General features: G+C 38.9%; 1 protein-coding gene across 1 annotated transcript; it reads right to left on the reverse strand.

The window, feature by feature from the left end:
* LOC140149082 (protein PBDC1-like) lies at positions 1–23,727 on the reverse strand. The gene is given in 7 exon segments (XM_072171245.1): positions 1–1,193; positions 1,195–1,211; positions 1,990–2,101; positions 4,350–4,490; positions 5,314–5,373; positions 5,771–5,836; positions 23,625–23,727. Coding segments are annotated over 7 exon segments (564 nt in total). The 5' UTR covers positions 23,643–23,727; the 3' UTR covers positions 1–1,043.

A 23,727-nucleotide genomic window follows, 5' to 3' on the forward strand; every position in this document is an offset into this window, starting at 1 on the left:
GAAAAAAAAATGCCAGACCGACCGACCCAACTTGAAAGGTCCGTCCACTGGTAGAACAGGGTTGGGGTTTTTTGTTGCCTTACTGCAATTATTATGAGGGGTTGATGCAATGATCAGACTTTACAGCCAATTCCAATCAGTTTTAATACTCTAGGAGTCATGGAAGAACAGTGTCTGAACACTGAACAAATTGATACAAGTTAAGGGCTTGGATAACAACGTTTGCACAGTATTTTTGTAGGACCTGAGAGCACATCAATCACACCAAATTGCATTATGAATACGAGGAATATCCTTCTGATATCAAATAATTGTAATGACATATTATTAAAAAATAATATTTTTGACATTTAACAGTCCTCAAAGTAAACTTTATAAATACGAAAGGTCAAAATTTTCATATGACGAACAGCTTTTCCTCCCAGTTACATACATACACTATATATCATTAGATTTATAAAAGTTTACTTCAATGACTGTTAAATATCAAAAATATTAATTTTTAATAATTTGCCATAAAATTTGTGTTTATCGCGAATTTCAAAATATCAAAATTATTTGATATCAGAACGGTATTTCTCATTTCAGAATGCAATTTGGTGTGTCTGATGTGCTGTCAGGCCCCACAAATATACTGTGCTAAGGTGGGTGATTGACCCTTTAAATAAGAAAATTAAATGGAATGGGCACATGAGATGTATATTCCCTTTTAAATCAGTATAATTGAATAAAAAAACAAGAACAACATGTCATGTTGCTAACACATGACAAGCACGTCCTGCATGACACATTTATATGTCATATTATCTTAACACATACACCTACTACTATGTCCAGTCTATCATCGTCCTTGAGTATGATATACCATAACTATACTTCATTGCCACAGTAAGGCATGGAAATCCGCATATATTGTTTGGAAAAGTTGTCCAACACCGGCTGTTAGTAATATAGGATGAACAGCCACTGCAGTCAACATGGTTAAGTCATATAATATGCAATATCTTTATCAATGATTTTACATTTGACATCATGCTGTTGTGCTATGATGTTACATCTTTGTCTTTTGTTTCTGTTGTCTCTTCTTTGGTCTCTGATTTCTTTGTTTCCGTTGTCTCTTCCTGGATTTCCGGTTTCTTATTCCAATTACACAAATTATAGCCCTCTCTATTCCTGGCTATCTCTATGGCAAAAGAATTGTATTCTGGTAACTGCAAAGGGGGAAAAACAAATTCACACAAAGATGTTAAGAAATAAGTTCTAAATAATGTGCAAACATGCATAATTAATGACTGACCAGTATGGGTTTTCCTTACTGACCTGATGACTGATATTAAATATTCCAATAATGGCCGATTTGATATTTTCTGAAGAAAATTACAGCATAAAAAAGCTTGTAAAATTGTATAGAATTTGCAAAAAGAGCCATGTGAGTTGCAATCTTGCTTCTACGGTTGTGATTTCTAAACCACTCATAAATGAGAGAGATCAACTGATCAACTTGAAGTGTGGTCGACTCTTACCCAGGAAGAGAGATTTTGGTTTGCTCTGCTGAAATATGTCAACCTTTTCTCGATTATTTGACGAAAAGTTGGAAAATACAGGGCAGGAACAGCACATGATAATCTATTTTGGGTGTCGATTTTAGAACCAAATATCTTGATGGTATTGTACAACAACGGCGAGTAGTTGAATAAAAGCCTGTGGGCACACAACAAAGGCGAGTAGTTGAATAAAAGTCAGATATCAGGCAGTAAAATTTGCAAAGTTTTTTTTTGCTGATCCAATATTTTACAGATAGTGCCAACTATCGACCGTGCTAATGCATTATCCAATGCATCGGTCAAGCATTATGCATCACGCATGTGTGTGTAGCGTACATGGGCGTCGGGTTGTGTGCGTATGTGTATTTTACCTGATGTCATCTTCCAGTGCAGGCTACATATGCTACCAAGAACTAATTTGGTTTTTACTAGCCATAAGACTTACCAAATATTGAATTCTTTTCACTGTAATCCTGTGTACAATCCAGTCTTAAAAGAGTTCCAAAATTGAAGTCCTCCACTTGACCATCAAAATGATTGCAAAACGGCCTCCATTTCTGCAACAAGAAAGTAAGTTATCAGAGCACCATCAATACATCAGTCATATGTGAGCATACACTACGAATGAGCCGTAAAGTCGGCAAATTGTATTCTGAATTACAGTGTAATATGTGTGTGAAGGTCGTATTCATAGGTACCTCAATTTGGAGCGACAAGTATCACATTTGAACACCGTTTAAACCAATCAATAATCCTATTGCTGAAGAAGATAATTATTATGCATAAGCTTCTACCTATTTCTATAGAATCCTTAAATAACTGTAGTCTTTGTTTGCTTTGGTTAAATCCTGTTCAAATAGTGGGTTACAAGGCATGGTACAATTACCGAATAGGGTGCAACTTGCTAGACTTGAGTCCAGTCCTCGTTTACGGAATTTAGGGTTAGGGTTTAGGGTTGGGGTAGGGCAGTCTTGTAATAAGACTAGTAGAGTTGCACCCTATTCGACCAGTGGCGTAGATTTCTTTTTGACATTGGGGGGATGAAGTTGGAAAAAAATCTTGAAGTATAGTCAATCCAGCACCCTTTGGCAACAGAATTAGGTTATGATATAAATGCGCGCGAAGCGCGCGAAAATTTTTGCTATTTTGAAGCTAAACTGATTAAATATGGTGTAAAAGTAGATTAAATCATGCACGGCGAAAATGTGCACTTTTGGGGCTAAAATGGGCAAATATGAGGTTAATTTGGTCAGAAACCCATTATCAGGCGTCAACATTGGGGGGATGATTGTATGGACCATCCCCCCTGGCAAAATATTGGGGGGGGGGGGGATAAATCCCCCATCCCCCAGGATCTACGCCTATGTATTCGGCAATCGCTCCCAAGGCATTGTATTTTGTCTAGGTATGTATTACCAACAATTAACAATGAGAGGACATTGGGGATGATTTAAAATGACCGCCAATTATGACTGTTTGATTTCATTACCAGCAATGTGGAAAAAGAGACACATACATGTATAGAACTGAAAAAGGTACCATTTTGTTGAAGGAACAGAGTTCAACACACCATAACCCTGCTTCTGGATATCGTTTGAAGTCAAATGATATGTCATTTTAAAGCTTATGACATATATTTTATTTTCTAAACACGGAATAAAACAAAATTGACCGGGGCCGACTTTACGGCCGATTCGTCGTGTCCGGTCACATATTGTATCACATAAAACCATGTTATCAATGTATACATAAAAACCTGAAATTATAGAAATGAATACAATTAAACCTGATGGGGGTCCAGTGGACAAAGCCCCCTGAAGCTCTTGGGATTTTATGTATTTGGAGTGCATAATGGATGGTGCCAAAAAAGGCAACTCCAATGGCACATAACTTGCCAGAAATAGGGCGGTTGCTCAATTTGGTTGTCAAAATGGACAAAAATGTTTACAAAAATAGGGACCCTCCCTATAAAATAGGAAGGGTTGGCATCTCTGCATCTAGGCTTAATAAAAACACCATCAGGGTTCACAGTTTGCTCTCAAATAACCAGGTCCACTTTTTTATGCTGGACCCATTCAGATCCCATTTAGTTGAAATTTGCGGGTCCCAGGCTGATTTTTGTGGGTCCAAATTGCACTTATGCATCCGATGTACGGAAGACGGAACACCCGGAAATGCCATCTTCACTCACTCAGTACTGGCGCGCATGAAGTATGTCGAATTTGGCAACCAAAACCTATCCAAGTCGAGCCGAATTATTGGATAAAAGACGACTTACCGCGATCAGCTACTATTCTCAATAAAACTACAATTACTACCAAATAATACTGCACTACTTTAATCATCTAAATTATTTGTTATTTTGCTATATTTGCTCAGTTGAAAATACATCTACCGCAAAAACATGTTTTCGTAATTGTCACCAGGAAATGTACCACCGACTCAGCTCAGTTGGCTCTTTCATTCATAAATTACATACAATTACTAAAATCGCTGCTACATGATACACAGTGTGGGCTCACCCATCGCTATTTCATGCACAGATATGTTTGATTAGTGAACTTTGGATCGTGCAAATATTACGTTACAATAATGTCGCCAATGCTATTTACGATGTTTACAATATTTCTTGGATGGGAATTTTTCCGGGTCCAAGCACAGCCTGCTGGACCCATTCAGGTTATGTAATCTTACTTTTTCCGGGTCCAGTGAGTACAAAAAGCGTCCTGGACGCGAAAACGCGAAAAACTGTGAACCCTGAACACCATCAGCAAAAAAACAATTAAGATACCCTACAAAATTTACCGTTTTTGCATCTCCTGATTTCAATTCTTCTTCGCTAAGTACCTTAACATCAAAGTCTGGAAAATCTTTCCTAAATTGTTCGTATATTTCATCATCATGCTTGCTGAGTTTTAACTTTCTGTTGTCTACTGATGATATCAGCTACAAATATAAATGAAAAGAAGCATATTAATAAAAATCAATCATTATTATCTGGGAGGAGGGCGAGTATTTTGCAGAGTGTGGATGCTCATACAAGTTTTCTATGAGTAACTGGGGGTGGGGTTCTTGATATTGGTTTGGGTGAGCATGTGCAACTGTAGTCCTGAAACCTCCCCCAATATGGCAATATCATACCTAAAAAGGAACCTAAACTATATACCAATGGTCTGATTTTGACATGGTTTCTGTCCAAAGTGAACTTGTTTTGCCAATGGCAGTGCATTCAAACCTGCATGAAAATGTCACATTGATGTATTCATACACTTCAAAAATGTAAATGAAAATATTTTTTCATCATATTTGGCTATGAGCTCATTATTCATGAGCTAATTTGCATAAAAGTTACATAATTAATTATTAAACTTAAAGTCCAAGCTTGCCAATTTTATGCCACTTATTGGTCTTTACCCAACCGATAACACTGCAACGTTTTGTTTTTTGTTTTTTTTTGTTTTGTTTTTTAATGATACCTCCACACCACTCAAATATACCACTTTTGTGGGGGTAATAGAATAGGGTTTTAAAGCTTCAAAAGTTTAATACTCCCTGGATGGATACAACCCTAAATCAAAAACAAAATTACAAGGCTCTCACCAATTCCTGCCCATCCTTGGCCTACCCGGGTCAAAATTCCAGGAACAGGTTACCTGAATAAATTTTGTGCATTTTTTCAGGGTACACAAAAATTCGGTTACATAATTACCTGTTTAACGGTAAGTGAGAGCCTTACAAAATTGCAAAGCAATACAGACAGTGTACTCACATTGTAGTAAGTCTCAGCATGGTGATAAGCTTTTATAGCCCAATGTAGTTCAACTTCTTCCTGTAAATAATAATTTATTTTTAACAGTGTAATCCTACTATTGCTTTTGGAATGAATTATCTAGATACTGAATGCAATTTTCATTATATAGATGTGATATTATACTACACTACATGTTATTAACCATAACGCCTAAAAATCTTACAAGGAAAACCAACTGGTGCGCATGCATGTATCACATGAGATGCCTTGATGCAATCACCATAAGTCATATGCATTCCTTCTTTCCTTTCCGATAGCAAAAACACATGGGCTGTGTTAGGGCTAGTAAAATTTAAATCTGTTGAAATATAAATTTCTGATGAAATTATGAAGAAACTAATGGATCTTACGTCCCATGGACCACCCTCCCCATGCAAATGAAAAAAATTGGCTTATTCCTGCCCTGAGTGGTTACCTCATTCTGGTAAGAATCTGCACTGCCTGACAGGGCACCTGCTGCTGCTCTCATACCATCTACACCCTGTATATAAAAAAAAAAAACAGAGTGTTATAATAGTTAAGAATATCTACATTTTGTACTTGGGTTAAACAAGGGAAGAAGCTTATGCATCATATACTGAAACATAGAAACATTCAAACATTACAAACTAGCACACAAGATCAAATTAATGATGCTTTAATAATCGTTAAATTCATACACTCCTAGATAGTGCAAACCAATCAGAGCAAATGTTAGTAAATTACTAGCCATGCATAAATATTGTATAATTGCACAGGCACGCACTCCGCGCAGTATGTGCAGTGCTCATACCTACCACATTGAAAACCATGGCGAACGGAGGGCGGGAAGCGCCCGTAGTATCGCCCTTGACGGCGGGGGGTACAGGGGGTGGGGTCCAGGGGCAAAGGCCCGGCCGGTGGGGGTCTAGGGGTGAAGCCCCCTGAAGCTAGAGGGTTTCTACACTGTAAAAGCCCCTTCACAAAAGAGAAAATTTTATAGAAGAACAACAATAAAGAACAAGGTGAAAATGAAGCCCTAGGCTTTTACACTTCAGCTTGCATTTGAGGAGGGATTTATACGCCATATTTAGCAACAATTTCAACACATATTTGATGACTACAACTACAAAAATGTGACATGATCTGCTCCATGGGGGCCAAAGTAGGCATTTTTGAAAATTGAGTTGCTATTACCTTGTAGAAACATTAGGCTATCATATACTGAAAACACCAAAGTTCTAGCATACTTGGTTCTGAAGTTATGAGGTTTTGTGATGTGTATTTTCTTATGTATTTTATTGTTTTTTACTCCATATTTTTGCCATCTCAATTTCAAATTTGCCGCCTTTGGTCCCATGGACCAGATCATGTCACAAATGTGAAAAATCATTCTGGGACCTGTTTTTATAAGTTTGAAAAATATACTTCCTTCACACTGAAAATAACATAACGATCATTCGTTGAAGCGATTTTTTGGCTTTATAACAAGGACACTGATATGATGCACAATACAAAATTCAGAAAAAGAAAATCCATTTTTAAACAAAAGGTTTTGGTGACTTTGGAGAACCACTAGATGTATTCTGAAGTGCTAGGATCATTCACACTTAATTTGAAAAAAATTACAAAAAAATTAGTTTGTTATCCTTAATATGCAAACCACTAACTAATGTTTACCTCTTCATCTATCACATTGTTGGGTGTTATCAGGACCTTGACCCTGAGAGCTAGTTTAACACTATTATTACCCGAAGAAGACAAACAACAGGAGATGAATCACATCAAGCAGTGTCTTCACCAGTGTGGTTACGAGCCATGGGTGTTCACTGTCAGTGACATCAAAGAAAAGGACACACAGAAAGCCAAGTACCAAAACAGACCGCCAGCCAAAGGTAGTGTGGTTATTCCCTATGTACAGGGAGTATCTGAGACTGTTGCTCGCCTATTTCAAGCTAAAGGCATACGCACACACTACAAACCGGTTAACTCCGTCCGTCAGAACCTTGTTGCTCCTAAAGACAAGACCGCTAGTGAGCAACGGTCCGGAACTGTCTATCACATTACATGTGAGGATTGCCCCGCTGCATATGTTGGAGAATTTGAGCGCACGTTATAAAGCACTAGGTTGACGGAACACAAACGCAAGAGCAATGCTTCCTCGCCAGTCTCTCAACACGCCCAAGTCGCGAAACACACCATCGCGTGGAAGGATGTTAACTAATGATGATGTGACCACAGAGGAGACTGCCCCTACGGCGCCAGCCACCTCCACCCCCACCTACATCACTCCCATACCCAGCAACCGCTGAAAACTGTGAGAAGCTTGAAAAGTTCCTTCTTGACCATTATACATCCACGTTCAACACATGTGAACATCAACCCCTACCCATAATGAGTGGTCCCCCACTGCGCCTACTGGACGATCCCTCAGCCCAGCCTGAGGCCTACCATACCCCAATCACTGTCCCGTTCCATTGGATGGAAGATGATAAGGCCGGTTTGGATCAAGATGTCCGACTTGGTGTTATTGAGCCTGTACCAATTGGAGAACCTGTCACATGGTGCCACAGGATGGTGATATGTCCAAAAAGGAGCAGCAAACCCTGCCGCACAGTTGATTTTCAAGCCCTGAACAGACATGCCGTGAAACCCACCACACACGTACAGTCCCCGTTTATCCAAGCTAGATCTGTTCCCCATCACACAAAGAAAACGGTGTTCGATGCGTGGAATGGCTATCACAGTGTACCCCTCCACAAGGATGACAAACACCTATAACCACTTTCATCACCCCATGGGGGCGCTACAGATACTGTGTTGCACCACAGGGATATGTTGCCTCTGGCGACAGATACACTCGCCGTTATAACGAAATTGTGAGTGACGTCAACAACAACACCAAGTGTGTGGACGACACCCTGTTATGGTCATCCACCATTGAAGAATCTTTCTTCCAGGCGGTGCACTGGCTTGACTTGTGTGGTCGCAATAGCATAACCTTAAATCCGGACAAGTTCACCTTCGCGGGAGACACCGTAGAATTTGCAGGATTTGAAATATCCCCCACCTCAGTCAGGCCTTGCCCCCGCCTCTTCGAGGCTATCGAGAAATTCCCAACACCATGCAATATCACAGACATAAGCTCATGGTTCAGCCTTGTAAACCAGGTACATGTAGCATACGCCTTCGCCTCAGCGGAAAAATTGCTACCATTCCGGTCCCTGCTCAAACCAGGCATGTCATTCAAGTGGACAGAGGATCTTAATGCCCTTTTTGAGGAATCCAAGCAAGTGAATGAAGTGATAATCAATGAAATAGCCAAGGGTGTTGAAATATTTGATAAATCTCGCCCCACATGCCTTGCTACAGATTGGAGCATGTCTGGAATTGGTTTCTGGCTGCTACAAAAACATTGTTACTGCACCACCACCATCCCTTTCTGCTGCAAGACTGGTTGGAAAATTACTCTTGTTGGTAGTAGATTTACAACACCTGCAGTGTCCCGCTACCAACCTGTGGAAGGAGAGGCCTTAGTTGTTGTTGATGCATTGGACAAGGCACGCCACTTTGTCCTTGGCTGTGAAGACCTCATTATTGCAGTCGACCATAAACCTCTCCTTAAAATTCTAGGAAACAGGTGCCTGGCGGTCCGGGCATCCCCAACCCCAGACTCCGCAACTTGAAGGAAAAGTCCCTCCGCTACCACATTCCAGGAGTCCGTCACCGAGCTGCAGATGGTGTTTCTCGCCACCCAGTTGGTAATCCAATAGGCATCCCATTGCCAGATGATGTGGCTACCCTCACTCATGAGGTTTCATGCCCCCTTGGTCACCTACTGGATATCATTAGGACCAACGTGACCCCAAACAACTCATGCCCCTTCAATCATGACGAATCTGATGCAGCAGAGACCATGACAGCTGCCTTGGCTACACTCTACTCCATCACCTGGGATGCTGTCCGCCTGGCAACGGTCAGTGATGAAACCATGTCTAAACTGTTGTCCCTCATAGAAGATGGCTTGCCAGATACACACCTTGAGATGCCACCTGATCTACAGGAGTATTTCAGCCTGAGAGATGGCCTTTATACATTAGATTAGAGTCCGAAGTTTTCCGTTTTACGGAAAACGGAAAAAAATCACGGAATCGGAGAGACAACACGGAAAGTGACATTTTTGTATGATGTGACAAAATTGGTAAAAATATAAGAGAAATAAATGTTAAAAAACAATCATGGCTTGTGTGTGTCAATTTTCCTGATAAAAATACTGTTTAATAATACTGAAATAAAGGTATATTACCAAAGCATGAACCCCTGCTTTGAGGGCGACGTTCAACTCAAAAAGCTCAAAAAGTTGCGACCACAGTAAATGGCTTAACTGTGTAATTTCTGTAATCCCCATAGGAAAATACAAAATTTTGAAATTTGGACACCAGAAACTTGGAGACGTAGTCTAAAAAGTGCTGGTACTTTATCTTTGATACAGAAGTCATCATGCAGTGATAGTTAGATTTCATAAAATAAAATCGCCTTTGTCGGATCGCCGTGGTGAAAAATTATGCATTGCTTGCTTTTTTTTGTACATTAACTTGAGTAAGTCATTGTAGGGCATTGTCAATGACGGCCGCAGAAAAATGAAAAATCTTAAAAACAGACATTTGATTTGCCCATAACTTTGTTAAAATTTGAGCTACAGACATGGTTGACCCCTCAATTTTGAGTTAAATAATCACCTTTTTAAACAAAATAATATCCATGTGAAAAAACCTACTTGAAAATTTTGTGACCATGGCTATCAAAGCCTTCTCAGCATCTAGACGAAAATAGAACGTAAGGAGAGAATAATCAACTAAAGAGAGCTAAAATTCACCCTCCTATATCAGATTTAAGGAGAGCAGTATACTAGAGAGCTCTGCTCACACTCAAACATGCATGTCAAAAGGCAGTCCCGGCATAGTACAAGGAACTTATACGATGTCCTCATTCACAAACTGATACTATCTGTCCATCGTATGTCCAAGGTTATTGCCGTACGGCAGTGTGGTGAAGGAATATTACAGTCAAGAATAGGCTCCATCATTTTTTTGTTCTGATCCCTCCCAGTCTCCCACAACATCAAAAGCGTTGCACATTTACTTATTTAGGACTGTCCTTTTTCATAACGCAGACAAAGTAGGGCCAAGCTACCTAGAAATGGTCTAATTTTGGCAAGAAATATCTCTGTGTAATCCTATGTAAGTCCCATATCACATCGTTAATACCGGCGATCGTGATTTTTTTTCCTTGAAGTTTGGCTGGTACCCACTAGCGTCATGCACGTGATGTGACACAGCTAAAATAATCGACCGGAAATCGGGGATCAATAAAACGTCAACAAATTTCAAAACACAGAAAGCAGTAAACTTAATGGCGAATTTTGAGCCATACAAGTTTACGTGGTGAACTAGTCCCGGCATATTGCCATGACTGAGTACTGTCAGCATGGTCAGTGTCTGGACAGCGCCAGAAGAATAGAGAATATAAACACATCAAAAGAAATAAGTCCCCCTCTGAACATGTCGTCATAACATTGTAAGGTTTCGTTTTGTACCAATAAAACTAACTTTGAAATAATTACATGTATATGACTGTTTACTAAGTGCTGTGTGGAAATGAGAGATTTCCATGACTTCAGGGCTGAATGAGCCTAGGCTAAATCATGAAATTGTTCACTTTGAAGGTAAAAACTGCCCTTTTCAAAAGTCACAAAGTATGCCTATACTTGTCACAAAAGTTGATTCATGGCTTGTTACTAATGGAATACTGAAACGGAGAGCCAAAATGCGATTTCAGATTTTTGGCCTGTTTTTAAGCTTACCTCCTGTGTGTTTGTCCATTGCAGAAATACGAAAATTTAGCTCTTGTCAAATTCATATTTAGAGAAAAAGTCACAATGCTCACGTGTTCGTGGTAGTTTTTGATAGTTATTATACATTTAAAATGATTGCATGGCTCTGCACAAGGTATAGCCTATTTTGTAAATATTTGGATTTGTTTACCTGCCGATCGTCAGTTTTTGCCGTGGGTTGAAAATGCGGCAGAGAAAATTTGTCATGTCGTGCATGTGAAATTGGCCTCAAATTTCACTATTTCCGCTAGTATTGTACAGAGATCTTATAATATTGTGTAAATAATTTTGTCAGGAACAAAATAAGGTATTACATACCGTCTAGGAGTAAATATTCAGGACAAAATTCAGGTTTTCTTGTGTTGTTTAGAGAATTTTGTATTTGTCATTTTGAAATTCCCCGGCCAGCAATCGTCTGGGAACGTAAACAAGTTTTCCTAAAAATTGTAAATTTTCTTAAAAACGACTTTTGTTGATCAAACTTTGGATTATTTAAGATGTAATTGTTTAAGGATGTAGAATTTTAAGATGTTTTTGAGTATTTTAATGTTTTACATGGTCAAAAAGGGGGTCATCAGTTTGATTCCTGATTTAAAAACGCTAGCAGTTCTAGTTATTAAATTTCGTCATGTTCAAAATCTTTTCGAAGTGAGCGCCTGACGCGGAGTGACTCGCGATATCCATAGTAACGAGCTTACGCTTTGAACGCAGCCGCCAAAAGGTTCCATGAACGCGTTCAGGAGAGTATATAAAGGCCGGGCACGGCGCGAATTAATCAGATTGCTTGGTGGACAATTAGTCCACCCACGAACCCTGAAAGGGAAACCACAGGGTAAGCACTGCCAACCAAAGCAAATACGCCCTACTCAGGAGCTCAGATTGAGCTAGGGGCAGCTTGGCTACCACAATAGTGGCAACACCAGGATGGTTATACACTCCGGTGATTTGGCCTAGCGCCTATGCCTAATTTGGGCAAGTGACTTGCCGCACACACGCACAAGTCCAATCGAAAATTATGCACTGTATTCATGTGCATTCACTGTTGCATGGCAAGCTCGTATTTGGTGTATACTATAGGCATGGATACCCTGAAGTAGGCCTAGGCCTTGGCCTAGCCTACGACTATGTCATGTGATGACAGATTCTGTTGATTAAATTGTATTTTTATGCTTCTTGATTATTCAAGCAGATAGTATATTCGGCAGCATTTATTGGTAATTTATTTGGATTTAAAAGAGAGAAATAAGGAAATATCGTCATGATCATCAACAGAGATTGTGTATTTACCTGTATTAACTTGTATTTATGTTGTGATGTGATAAGACAAATATGAAAGCAAAATAACAATACAAGATATAACAAAAGAAGCAAATATAAAACAGAATTGTCAAGTCTCATTTTTACCTGTTACTTCTCCTTTCATGTATCACTGATTCAACATGTCTTGGGGAGAATTCTAGTCTTTGATACTACGCTACCACTTGTATGTTTATAAGGCTAGTCTTCTCCATCAGTCGTTTACAAAAGTATTAGGGGCAAGCTCGGTCCCGTTACAACTGGTGGCAGCGGTGGGATAATTCAAAATTTTAACAGATTTTGGCTCACGATTTATTATGGCAGCGACTGAAGATAGTGTTGATACTTCTCCAACCGATACCAGCTCAGAAATATTAGCTGGTGATGAATTTAATGTTCATGAAAGTGATGAGTCAGCGAGAAGTAGGCCTAAACATTCTAGCAATGACACTCAGCCTGGAGTAAAAATAAAGCCTCAAACTTACGATGGGACCACTTCCTGGTCAGACTATTTGATACAATTCGAACTTGTTGCTGAATGGAATAAATGGAATGAGTATACCAAAGCCATTTGTTTAGCAACTAGTCTGAGAGGTGTTGCTCAGAGTGTACTGGGATATTTGGATTTGACTGAACGGCATGATTACCACTCACTTGTGGCCTGTTTGAACCTGAGGTTTGGAACCGAAAATCAGGAAGAGCTATTCTGGGTGAAACTCAATAACCGAGTAAGGCACCCAAAAGAGTCATTGCCTGACCTAGCTCACAGCATCAGGAAGTTAGTCAAGCTAGCTTTACCAACAATACCAAGTCCTTTCTCACAGGAGATAGCAAAGAGATACTTCATTAGTGCTATCAGAGAAAGCGAGTTGCGGTTAAACATCCTGCGTGCAAAACCTGCTACTTTTGATGATGCAATCAAGTTTGCAGTGGAAACAGAAGCTTTTACAAAGCTGAAAAGTACAGGAAGCATCAAGATGATGCTAATGCAGATGGAATTGCTGAAGGGCAATTTGTAGATGTGAAAAAGAAGACTGGGAGATCATCGAGAAAGAACCGGAAGTCTCCCTCATCACAAATGCGAGCCAGGAGAAGGTTAGCTTTCTTGAAGATCCAGAAAAAGTTACCCAGGCCGCATGCTCCCTTAATTGTGAAAGACTGTGATGATCTACCCTGCCAAATGGCATGCTCAAGCAGTTTCAAGAAGAAAAGGAGAAAGACACAAAAGTCTCCATCATCTAGAAGACAAGCCAGGAGACGATTAGCTGTAAGGAGACAGTTAACTGGTGGTCAGGACACTCCCTTGATAGATGGGGAAGACTGCCAACCAGCAGGTACATGTACCCCAAGTGATCAGGCGGTGTTAGTTGACCGTATAGGCGTGGGTGAATGGAATTCATCTGGCCAATCTGCCGACACTCTGAGAAAGTTGTCATCTCAGATGAGTCTTTGGAAGAGGTCAGCTATGCTACTTGATGACGGTCATAATGGTATAGGCACACGATCGGGCCTATGCACCAACTCATTGGCACCAGGAGACTTGCCATCATCAGAATGATTCTGGAAGAGTGGCCAGTTATCATACAGACATGCAATAATGTCTGATTGTATATAATTGGTAAATAGCTTTACGAGGAAGATTCAAGGAGACGAATTTATCGTGATTATGGGATAATGATATGCGGAAAAGCACTCGCCGTATAGTCATTGATCCTTGTGGTGTATAAAGTCCGGTAAAGGGCTCACCGACGTCTTGCACTGCCTGCTCATAACTCCTTGCCGCTAAAATATGAAATTACTGTTTTATGAAGTTGAAGTCAGGTATAGGCCTTGCCGACATCATCATCATATAAACGTGTTTTATAGCGGATTGTCTACTCTATATGTAGACCCTGTATATAAAATTGTTTTCATTTGAAATTGTTATTATGTAATCATAATAACTCGACTTTGAGAGGAACAGCCTCCCAATAAAAAGAACTTCATGAATGAAATTTTATTTCAGCCAAAACATGATTAGAAGTTTGATATGACTTTACTGACTGCAGCGGTATTGTCATGCCAATCTTTTGATCAAGTTTTGTCTCTGGGAAATTCTTGTTCTTTTAAAAAGAGAAATAATCTGGATTTCTTAATTTAGATAAAGTGAAAGACACCTCACTTAATTTCGACACAACTATTCTTACAACCATTTGGAATGATGGATATGCATGGAGACATCACCATGAAAAATATGGACAGTGTAAACTGTCGGGCACTCATGTTGTTTTACATGAGATTTCATGCCTTAATTCTGAACTGAATGTCAGATATTGCAGATTACGAAGACAGATGAAGAAAAACAAAATGGAGACGGAGATAGCTACAGTTAAATAACAGACATGGACTTCAAGCCTAAATAATGGTTGCTTCATTGAATAGCCATTAGATTTGTACGTGCTATCTACTGAAGATCGCAAAGTTTCGTCGTATACGGCATGTGCTCTTAAGAAGATTAACAAATGAAAATCAATTAAATCATCTTCTGTTTTCTTATTGATATTGTTGAGGCATCACAACGGGCCGGTTATGCAGATCTTATGATTTTGGAACTCTGGTTGGTGCGACGGTGACTCACTGATTGCAGTCATGATGTTTTCAGAGCAATGTCAGGCTATGTAGGCGCATCGGCAACAGAGAATCAAGTTTCGCTCTTGGGTGGATTACCAACTGAGAAAGTCTACATGGACTTAATAGAACTCAGGTGCAAGAGTGAATGGTAAAAGTGATATTTGACTAGTCAATGGTTATTCTTTACCAGGTCAAATGTTTTATTCGATGATGTATGGTTTCTTTACACCTTGCATAATTGATGTAAGGGCGGCGCAGTCAACATTTCCTCTCATGATCGACGGTGAACCAATCTGGCAGTTTCTCATAAGAGTTGCGAAAGAGGTATGATAATGTAGATTCTCAGATGTTGAAGATATCGAACTGAAGACAAGGTCCATCAGAAGAAAGGACGCTGAGGAATATAGAACTTTTATAATATCTGAACTTAAATATTGATCATTAATTGATGGCAAAATGTAAAATGTTAAACTGATGTTTTGTGTAACTTGATGCAGAGACAGACTTCTGTTAATGTTCTTTAGCTCGAAAGTCAAGATTATAACTGGTATTGTTCATTTGAAAATGAAATTGATGGAAATGTGCACCAAGGTGAATTAAATGGTTCTTATAAATTAATATTTTATTGGTGAAGAAGAGTACATAAAAACCAGATGCTTAAATGATTAATATGCTAGAGATACTGTGAAAGATTTGTATAAAACTTGTAAACATAATAATAATAATTTGCATGTGAAATAGAGTTGTTTTTATAATGTATAGTTGTAAATCTGCCGAATAGCCAATCAAATTTTTGAAAACAGAAGATGATTTAGTTGATTTTCATTTGTTAATCTTCTTAAGAGCACATGCCGTATACGACGAAACTTGGCTATCTTCAGTAGATAGCACGTACAAATCTAATGGCTATTCAATGAAGCAACCATTATTTAGGCTTGAAGTCCATGTCTGTTATTTAACTGTAGCTATCTCCGTCTCCATTTTGTTTTTCTTCATCTGTCTTCGTAATCTGCAATATCTGACATTCAGAGAAAGCGAGTTGCGGTTAAACATCCTGCGTGCAAAACCTGCTACTTTTGATGATGCAATCAAGTTTGCAGTGGAAACAGAAGCTTTTTACAAAGCTGAAAAGTACAGGAAGCATCAAGATGATGCTAATGCAGATGGAATTGCTGAAGGGCAATTTGTAGATGTGAAAAAGAAGACTGGGAGATCATCGAGAAAGAACCGGAAGTCTCCCTCATCACAAATGCGAGCCAGGAGAAGGTTAGCTTTCTCGATGAAGATCCAGAAAAAGTTACCCAGGCCGCATGCTCCCTTAATTGTGAAAGACTGTGATGATCTACCCTGCCAAATGGCATGCTCAAGCAGTTTCAAGAAGAAAAGGAGAAAGACACAAAAGTCTCCATCATCTAGAAGACGAGCCAGGAGACGATTAGCTGTAAGGAGACAGTTAACTGGTGGTCAGGACACTCCCTTGATAGATGGGGAAGACTGCCAACCAGCAGGTACATGTACCCCAAGTGATCAGACGGTGTTAGTTGACCGTATAGGCGTGGGTGAATGGAATTCATCTGGCCAATCGCCGACACTCTGAGAAAGTTGTCATCTCAGATGAGTCTTTGGAAGAGGTCAGCTATGCTACTTGATGACGGTCATAATGGTATAGGCACACGATCGGGCCTATGCACCAACTCATTGGCACCAGGAGACTTGCCATCATCAGAATGATTCTGGAAGAGTGGCCAGTTATCATACAGACATGCAATAATGTCTGATTGTATATAATTGGTAAATAGCTTTACGAGGAAGATTCAAGGAGACAAATTTATCGTGATTATGGGATAATGATATGCGGAAAAGCCCTCGCCGTATAGTCATTGATCCTTGTGGTGTATAAAGTCCGGTAAAGGGCTCACCGACGTCTTGCACTGCCTGCTCATAACTCCTTGCCGCTAAAATATGAAATTACTGTTTTATGAAGTTGAAGTCAGGTATAGGCCTTGCCGACATCATCATCATATAAATGTGTTTTATAGCGGATTGTCTACTCTATATGTAGACCCTGTATATAAAATTGTTTTCATTTGAAATTGTTATTATGTAATCATAATAACTTTCGACTTTGAGAGGAACAGCCTCCCAATAAAAAGAACTTCATGAATGAAATTTTATTTCAGCCAAAACATGATTAGAAGTTTGATATGACTTTACTGACTGCAGCGGTATTGTCATGCCAATCTTTTGATCAAGTTTTGTCTCTGGGAAATTCTTGTTCTTTTAAAAAAGAGAAATAATCTGGATTTCTTAATTTAGATAAAGTGAAAGACACCTCACTTAATTTCGACACAACTATTCTTACAACCATTTGGAATGATGGATATGCATGGAGACATCACCATGAAAAATATGGACAGTGTAAACTGTCGGGCACTCATGTTGTTTTACATGAGATTTCATGCCTTAATTCTGAACTGAATGTCAGATATTGCAGATTACGAAGACAGATGAAGAAAAACAAAATGGAGCGGAGATAGCTACAGTTAAATAACAGACATGGACTTCAAGCCTAAATAATGGTTGCTTCATTGAATAGCCATTAGATTTGTAATGCGTGCTATCTACTGAAGATAGCCAAGTTTAAATCAGATATCGGCATGTGCTCTTAAGAAGATTAACAAATCTCCGGATATGGATTATACTTTTTGCCAGCAAAAACTGCAAGAAGTGTCATCGCACCCATACCTGGGAATAGAAATTGATAACAAGCTCAATTGGAATACACAGAGGAAAAACACAATTTCTAAAGCAAACAGGGTGCTTGGTTGTCTCAGAAGAAACCTATGGTTCTGCACCAAGGAAGTTAAAGAAACTGCATATATGGCTTTAGTGCGACCAATACTCGAATATGCAAGCACAGTCTGGGGGCCATACCAGGATGGAGCAATAAATCAACTTGAAGCCGTGCAGCGTAAGGCTGCCAGATTTTGCATGGGGACTTCAAGCAAAGAAGTAGTGTGACCAAGATGATACAGGAGTTAGGATGGGATTTATTGGAAGATAGAAGGAAGCAAGCAAGACTAGCAATGATGTATAAGATAACAAACAACATGGTGGGCATAAACAAGAACGACCATATGGAGCTAATAAAAGAAACAAGAACCAGGAAGAAGAACAGCAGCAATTATAAACCAATTTATGCAAGACTCAACACATACAAGTACAGCTATTTTCCAAGAGCAATTAGGGAGTGGAACGCAACAGGAGAAGAAACAATCAAGGCAAGCACAATTGATAGCTTCAAGAACCGGCTCAACAGTCAACCAAACAGAACAATTAGATAGAGACACCGTCAGACACGCACCATATATCCGCGACCATGACCCAAAAAGTTGGTGAACTGCAGCTAATAATCTGTATCTACCGACTCAACCAAGAAGAAGAAGAAATGAAAATCAACTAAATCATCTTCTGTTTTCTTATTGATATTGTTGAGGCATCACAACGGGCCGGTTATGCAGATCTTATGATTTTGGAACTCTGGTTGGTGCGACGGTGACTCACTGATTGCAGTCATGATGTTTTCAGAGCAATGTCAGGCTATGTAGGCGCATCGGCAACAGAGAATCAAGTTTAAGCTCTTGGGTGGATTACCAACTGAGAAAGTCTACATGGACTTAATAGAACTCAGGTGCAAGAGTGAATGGTAAAAGTGATATTTGACTAGTCAATGGTTATTCTTTACCAGGTCAAATGTTTTATTCGATGATGTATGGTTTCTTTACACCTTGCATAATTGATGTAAGGGCGGCATGATCAACATTTCCTCTCATGATCGACGGTGAACCAATCTGGCAGTTTCTCATAAGAGTTGCGAAAGAGGTATGATAATGTAGATTCTCAGATGTTGAAGATATCGAACTGAAGACAAGGTCCATCAGAAGAAAGGACGCTGAGGAATATAGAACTTTTATAATATCTGAACTTAAATATTGATCATTAATTGATGGCAAAAATGTAAAATGTTAAACTGATGTTTTGTGTAACTTGATGCAGAGACAGACTTCTGTTAATGTTCTTTAGCTCGAAAGTCAAGATTATAACTGGTATTGTTCATTTGAAAATGAAATTGATGGAAATGTGCACCAAGGTGAATTAAATGGTTCTTATAAATTAATATTTTATTGGTGAAGAAGAGTACATAAAAACCAGATGCTTAAATGATTAATATGCTAGAGATACTGTGAAAGATTTGTATAAAACTTGTAAACATAATAATAATAATTTGCATGTGAAATAGAGTTGTTTTTATAATGTATAGTTGTAAATCTGCCGAATAGCCAATCAAATTTTTGAAAAACTTTTTGAGGTCACGACAATGTTATTGTCAGCCTGTCACCAAACAATGGTTGGGTGAATTTACCTATGTTACTGCTAAAGTTTTGTGAAGGAAATGCTCTAATTTTTTTTATTGTAAAAGTTAAATAATTATACATGTTACATTTCGGGACCTGAAATAGTCTCGAAGAGGGGTAGTGAAACGGAGAGCCAAAATGCGATTTCAGATTTTTGGCCTGTTTTAAGCTTACCTCCTGTGTGTTTGTCCATTGCAGAAATACGAAAATTTAGCTCTTGTCAAATTCATATTTAGAGAAAAGTCACAATGCTCACGTGTTCGTGGTAGTTTTTGATAGTTATTATACATTTAAAAATGATTGCATGGCTCTGCACAAGGTATAGCCTATTTTTGTAAATATTTGGATTTGTTTACCTGCCGATCGTCAGTTTTTGCCGTGGGTTGAAAATGCGGCAGAGAAAATTTGTCATGTCGTGCATGTGAAATTGGCCTCAAATTTCACTATTTCCGCTAGTATTGTACAGAGATCTTATAATATTGTGTAAATAATTTTGTCAGGAACAAAATAAGGTATTACATACCGTCTAGGAGTAAATATTCAGGACAAAATTCAGGTTTTTCTTGTGTTGTTTAGAGAATTTTGTATTTGTCATTTTGAAATTCCCGGCCAGCAATCGTCTGGGAGCGTAAACAAGTTTTCCTAAAATTGTAAATTTTCTTAAAACGACTTTTGTTGATCAAACTTTGGATTATTTAAGATGTAATTGTTTAAGGATGTAGAATTTTAAGATGTTTTTGAGTATTTTAATGTTTTACATGGTCAAAAAGGGGGTCATCAGTTTGATTCCTGATTTAAAAAAACGCTAGCAGTTCTAGTTATTAAATTTCGTCATGTTCAAAATCTTTTTCGAAGTGAGCGCCTGACGCGGAGTGACTCTTGCGATATCCATAGTAACGGAGCTTACGCTTTGAACGCAGCCGCCAAAGGTTCCATGAACGCGTTCAGGAGAGTATATAAAGGCCGTGCACGCGCGAATTAATCAGATTGCTTGGTGGACAATTAGTCCACCCACGAACCCTGAAAGGGAAACCACAGGGTAAGCACTGCCAACCAAAGCAAATCCGCCCTACTCAGGAGCTCAGATTGAGCTAGGGGCAGCTTGGCTACCACAATAGTGGCAACACCAGGATGGTTATACACTCCGGTGATTTGGCCTAGCGCCTATGCCTAATTTGGGCAAGTGACTTGCCGCACACACGCACAAGTCCAATCGAAAATTATGCACTGTATTCATGTGCATTCACTGTTGCATGGCAAGCTCGTATTTGGTGTATACTATAGGCATGGATACCCTGAAGTAGGCCTAGGCCTTGGCCTAGCCTACGACTATGTCATGTGATGACAGATTCTGATAGTATATTCGGCAGCATTTATTGGTAATTTATTTGGATTTAAAAGAGAGAAATAAGGAAATATCGTCATGATCATCAACAGAGATTGTGTATTTACCTGTATTAACTTGTATTTATGTTGTGATGTGATAAGACAAATATGAAAGCAAAATAACAATACAAGATATAACAAAAGAAGCAAATATAAAACAGAATTGTCAAGTCTCATTTTTACCTGTTACTTCTCCTTTCATGTATCACTGATTCAACATGTCTTGGGAGAATTCTAGTCTTTGATACTACGCTACCACTTGTATGTTTATAAGGCTAGTCTTCTCCATCAGTCGTTTACAAAAGTATTAGGGGCAAGCTCGGTCCCGTTACAATACGCCATGTGTTTGAGTGCAGTTTTAAATCCTCACCAAGTGTAGGCTAATGTGTATCGATTCTTGATCATTCAGCCATGCAAATCCCCTTGGTAGACATGTCCACATTACTTATTACAGAGGGCGACATTTAATCCAAAAAGTTTTGTCCACAGTAGCTCACAGTCAATGGCTTAAGTCCGCTTAACTGTGTAATCTCCATAGGGAAATACAAAAATTTGAAATTTGGACACCAGAAACTTGGAGACGTAGTCTAAAAAGTGCTGGTACTTTATCCTTGATACAGAAGTCAGCATGCAGTGAAAGTTAGATTTCATAAAATAAAATAGCCTTTGTGTAAAATGGATCATCGTGGTAAAAAATGATGCATTACATGCTTTTTTTGTACAGTAAGTCATTGTAAGGCATTGTCAATGATGGTCGCAGAAAAGTGCAGTTTTTTAAAAACAGACATTTGCCCATAACTTCGCTAATTTTTGACCTACAGACATGGTTGACCCCTCATTTTTTAAGTTAAATAATCACCTTTTTAAACAAAATAATTTCCATGTGAAATATCCTACTTGAAAATTTTGTGAACATGCCTACCCTACACCCATCGAATGTGTGTCATCAGCCCTCAGATTAGCCCTCAGACACACACATACAGGCATAGAGTTCTGCAGTAGCATGTTTTGTTGACATTTTGTGTAATGTTTACATCCATGACAGTTCTAATACCATCAACAGACAACTCAAATACAAAGGATGTCAGTTGGCAATCTTAATGTTATGCAATCAAGTTTACAACACTATCACTCTTACAATGAGCAGAAAGTTACTGAGTCATGCAATTCAAGTACCAATATTGATTACCTGAAGTGGCCTACTGCAAATGACCAGATATAACCTTTCTGATTTTCTTGTTATTTTGCAATAACAAAACCATGTTTTCCTTGATTTTGGTATGAAATTGAGCAAATAGAATTAATTGTCATGTCAATTTGGAGTTATTAGGGGCAACTAAAACTGATATGAGGTAAGTTTTATATGTTTGGAATCTGTATTGCCTATTCTGAAGGAATGATTGCCATGTAAACAAACCATCCCTTGAAGTTGGCCCATATGGACATGGTGTACTACTTTTCAGTACCCTGTTTTCCATGGGTGACTGTAGGAACCCATGGATTCGATCCATGTTGTATGCCTACCCTTGGACTTGGTGCAGAGTTCAGCACAGTGAGTTGCAAGATGGCCAGTTCCCAGTGCCGTACTATTACGCTGACTTTCGTGATTCGGCGAGGAGGGCGATTTCGACCTCCTGGTTTGTTTACAAACAGAGAGGTAGACAAAAACCGTTCCGCTTGTCCAAACACTCAGGTATCAGAAGGATGGTCCACAATAGCGTGATTCACGTAACCTGAATAGGGATTAAAAAGCTGTCACGTGAGAACCATGTGCTTCTATTGTCCAATTTGCCATCAAGATTTCATATGGAAACAGTTCAGACCCAGTACACGATCATGTCAGAAATTAATATTTTGTTCTGGGTCTGATTATTCAGACTAGCCAGTTCCATTCCTTCAGAACGGTAAACTGCGTATCCGTTTTTACACGCTTTTCAATGGGAAATGAACTTTGCTTCTTGGATGATGTCACGAGAGGTTAGCATTTATTCCGTATTGCATGATTGAAAAGCGTGTACTGACGGATATATGCAGTCGACCGGCCTCCCTTGTCCCAATACGCCTTGCACTTTTGCAGTTAACAAGCATAGGCCTACTTTTGGAAAGGGCAGTTTTTGTCTTCAATTTGGGTTCATTCAGCCATGAAGTCATGGACATCTTTCATTTTCACAAAACACTTTAGTAAACAATCATATAAGGCAAAATAAAAAAATAAACATGTTTCACGTCCCCTCCGCTTCCTTTTTGAGGTTTCCTCAAATATATTTTATTTTTGAAATTCAGTTATAACTTTTCAAAAATATGTTTAGGAAGTTGGAATGCTTTCTATAGCCTTGTTAAGATACAAGAAACATTTTAGGAAGGTTTTTGATCATTGGAGGGGTGTAACTCTCAGAACAATAAATAAAAAAGGGCCTCCTTCTTTTTCCAGGCATTATTGTATGCGCTAAAACAGCTCTAAGTATGGGTATTTGCACCAATTTTGCGATAAAAAATAGAAAATAAAAAGCCCCCTCCTCCTCCTTTTTTTCGAAAACCCGGACGTGAAACATGTTTTATTTTTTACTTGGCCTAATTATTTCTAGGCAAGTTTTATTGGTACAAACTACAAACTATAACAAAGTTTTACTTTACGATGTTATGACGAAATTTTCAGAGGGGGACTTATTTCTCTTGATGTGTTTATATTTAAACAATTAATAATTTCTTACCAATGAGCCCAAGTCCATGATAAGTTGATAGCTTACACGGATTTACAGTAAAGTAGTCTTCTAATATTCTCTCTTCAGCATTTATGCAAAGTAAAATGCATGT

Source organism: Amphiura filiformis, chromosome 3 (assembly GCF_039555335.1).
Source record: "Amphiura filiformis chromosome 3, Afil_fr2py, whole genome shotgun sequence".
Lineage (NCBI taxonomy): Eukaryota > Metazoa > Echinodermata > Ophiuroidea > Amphilepidida > Amphiuridae > Amphiura > Amphiura filiformis.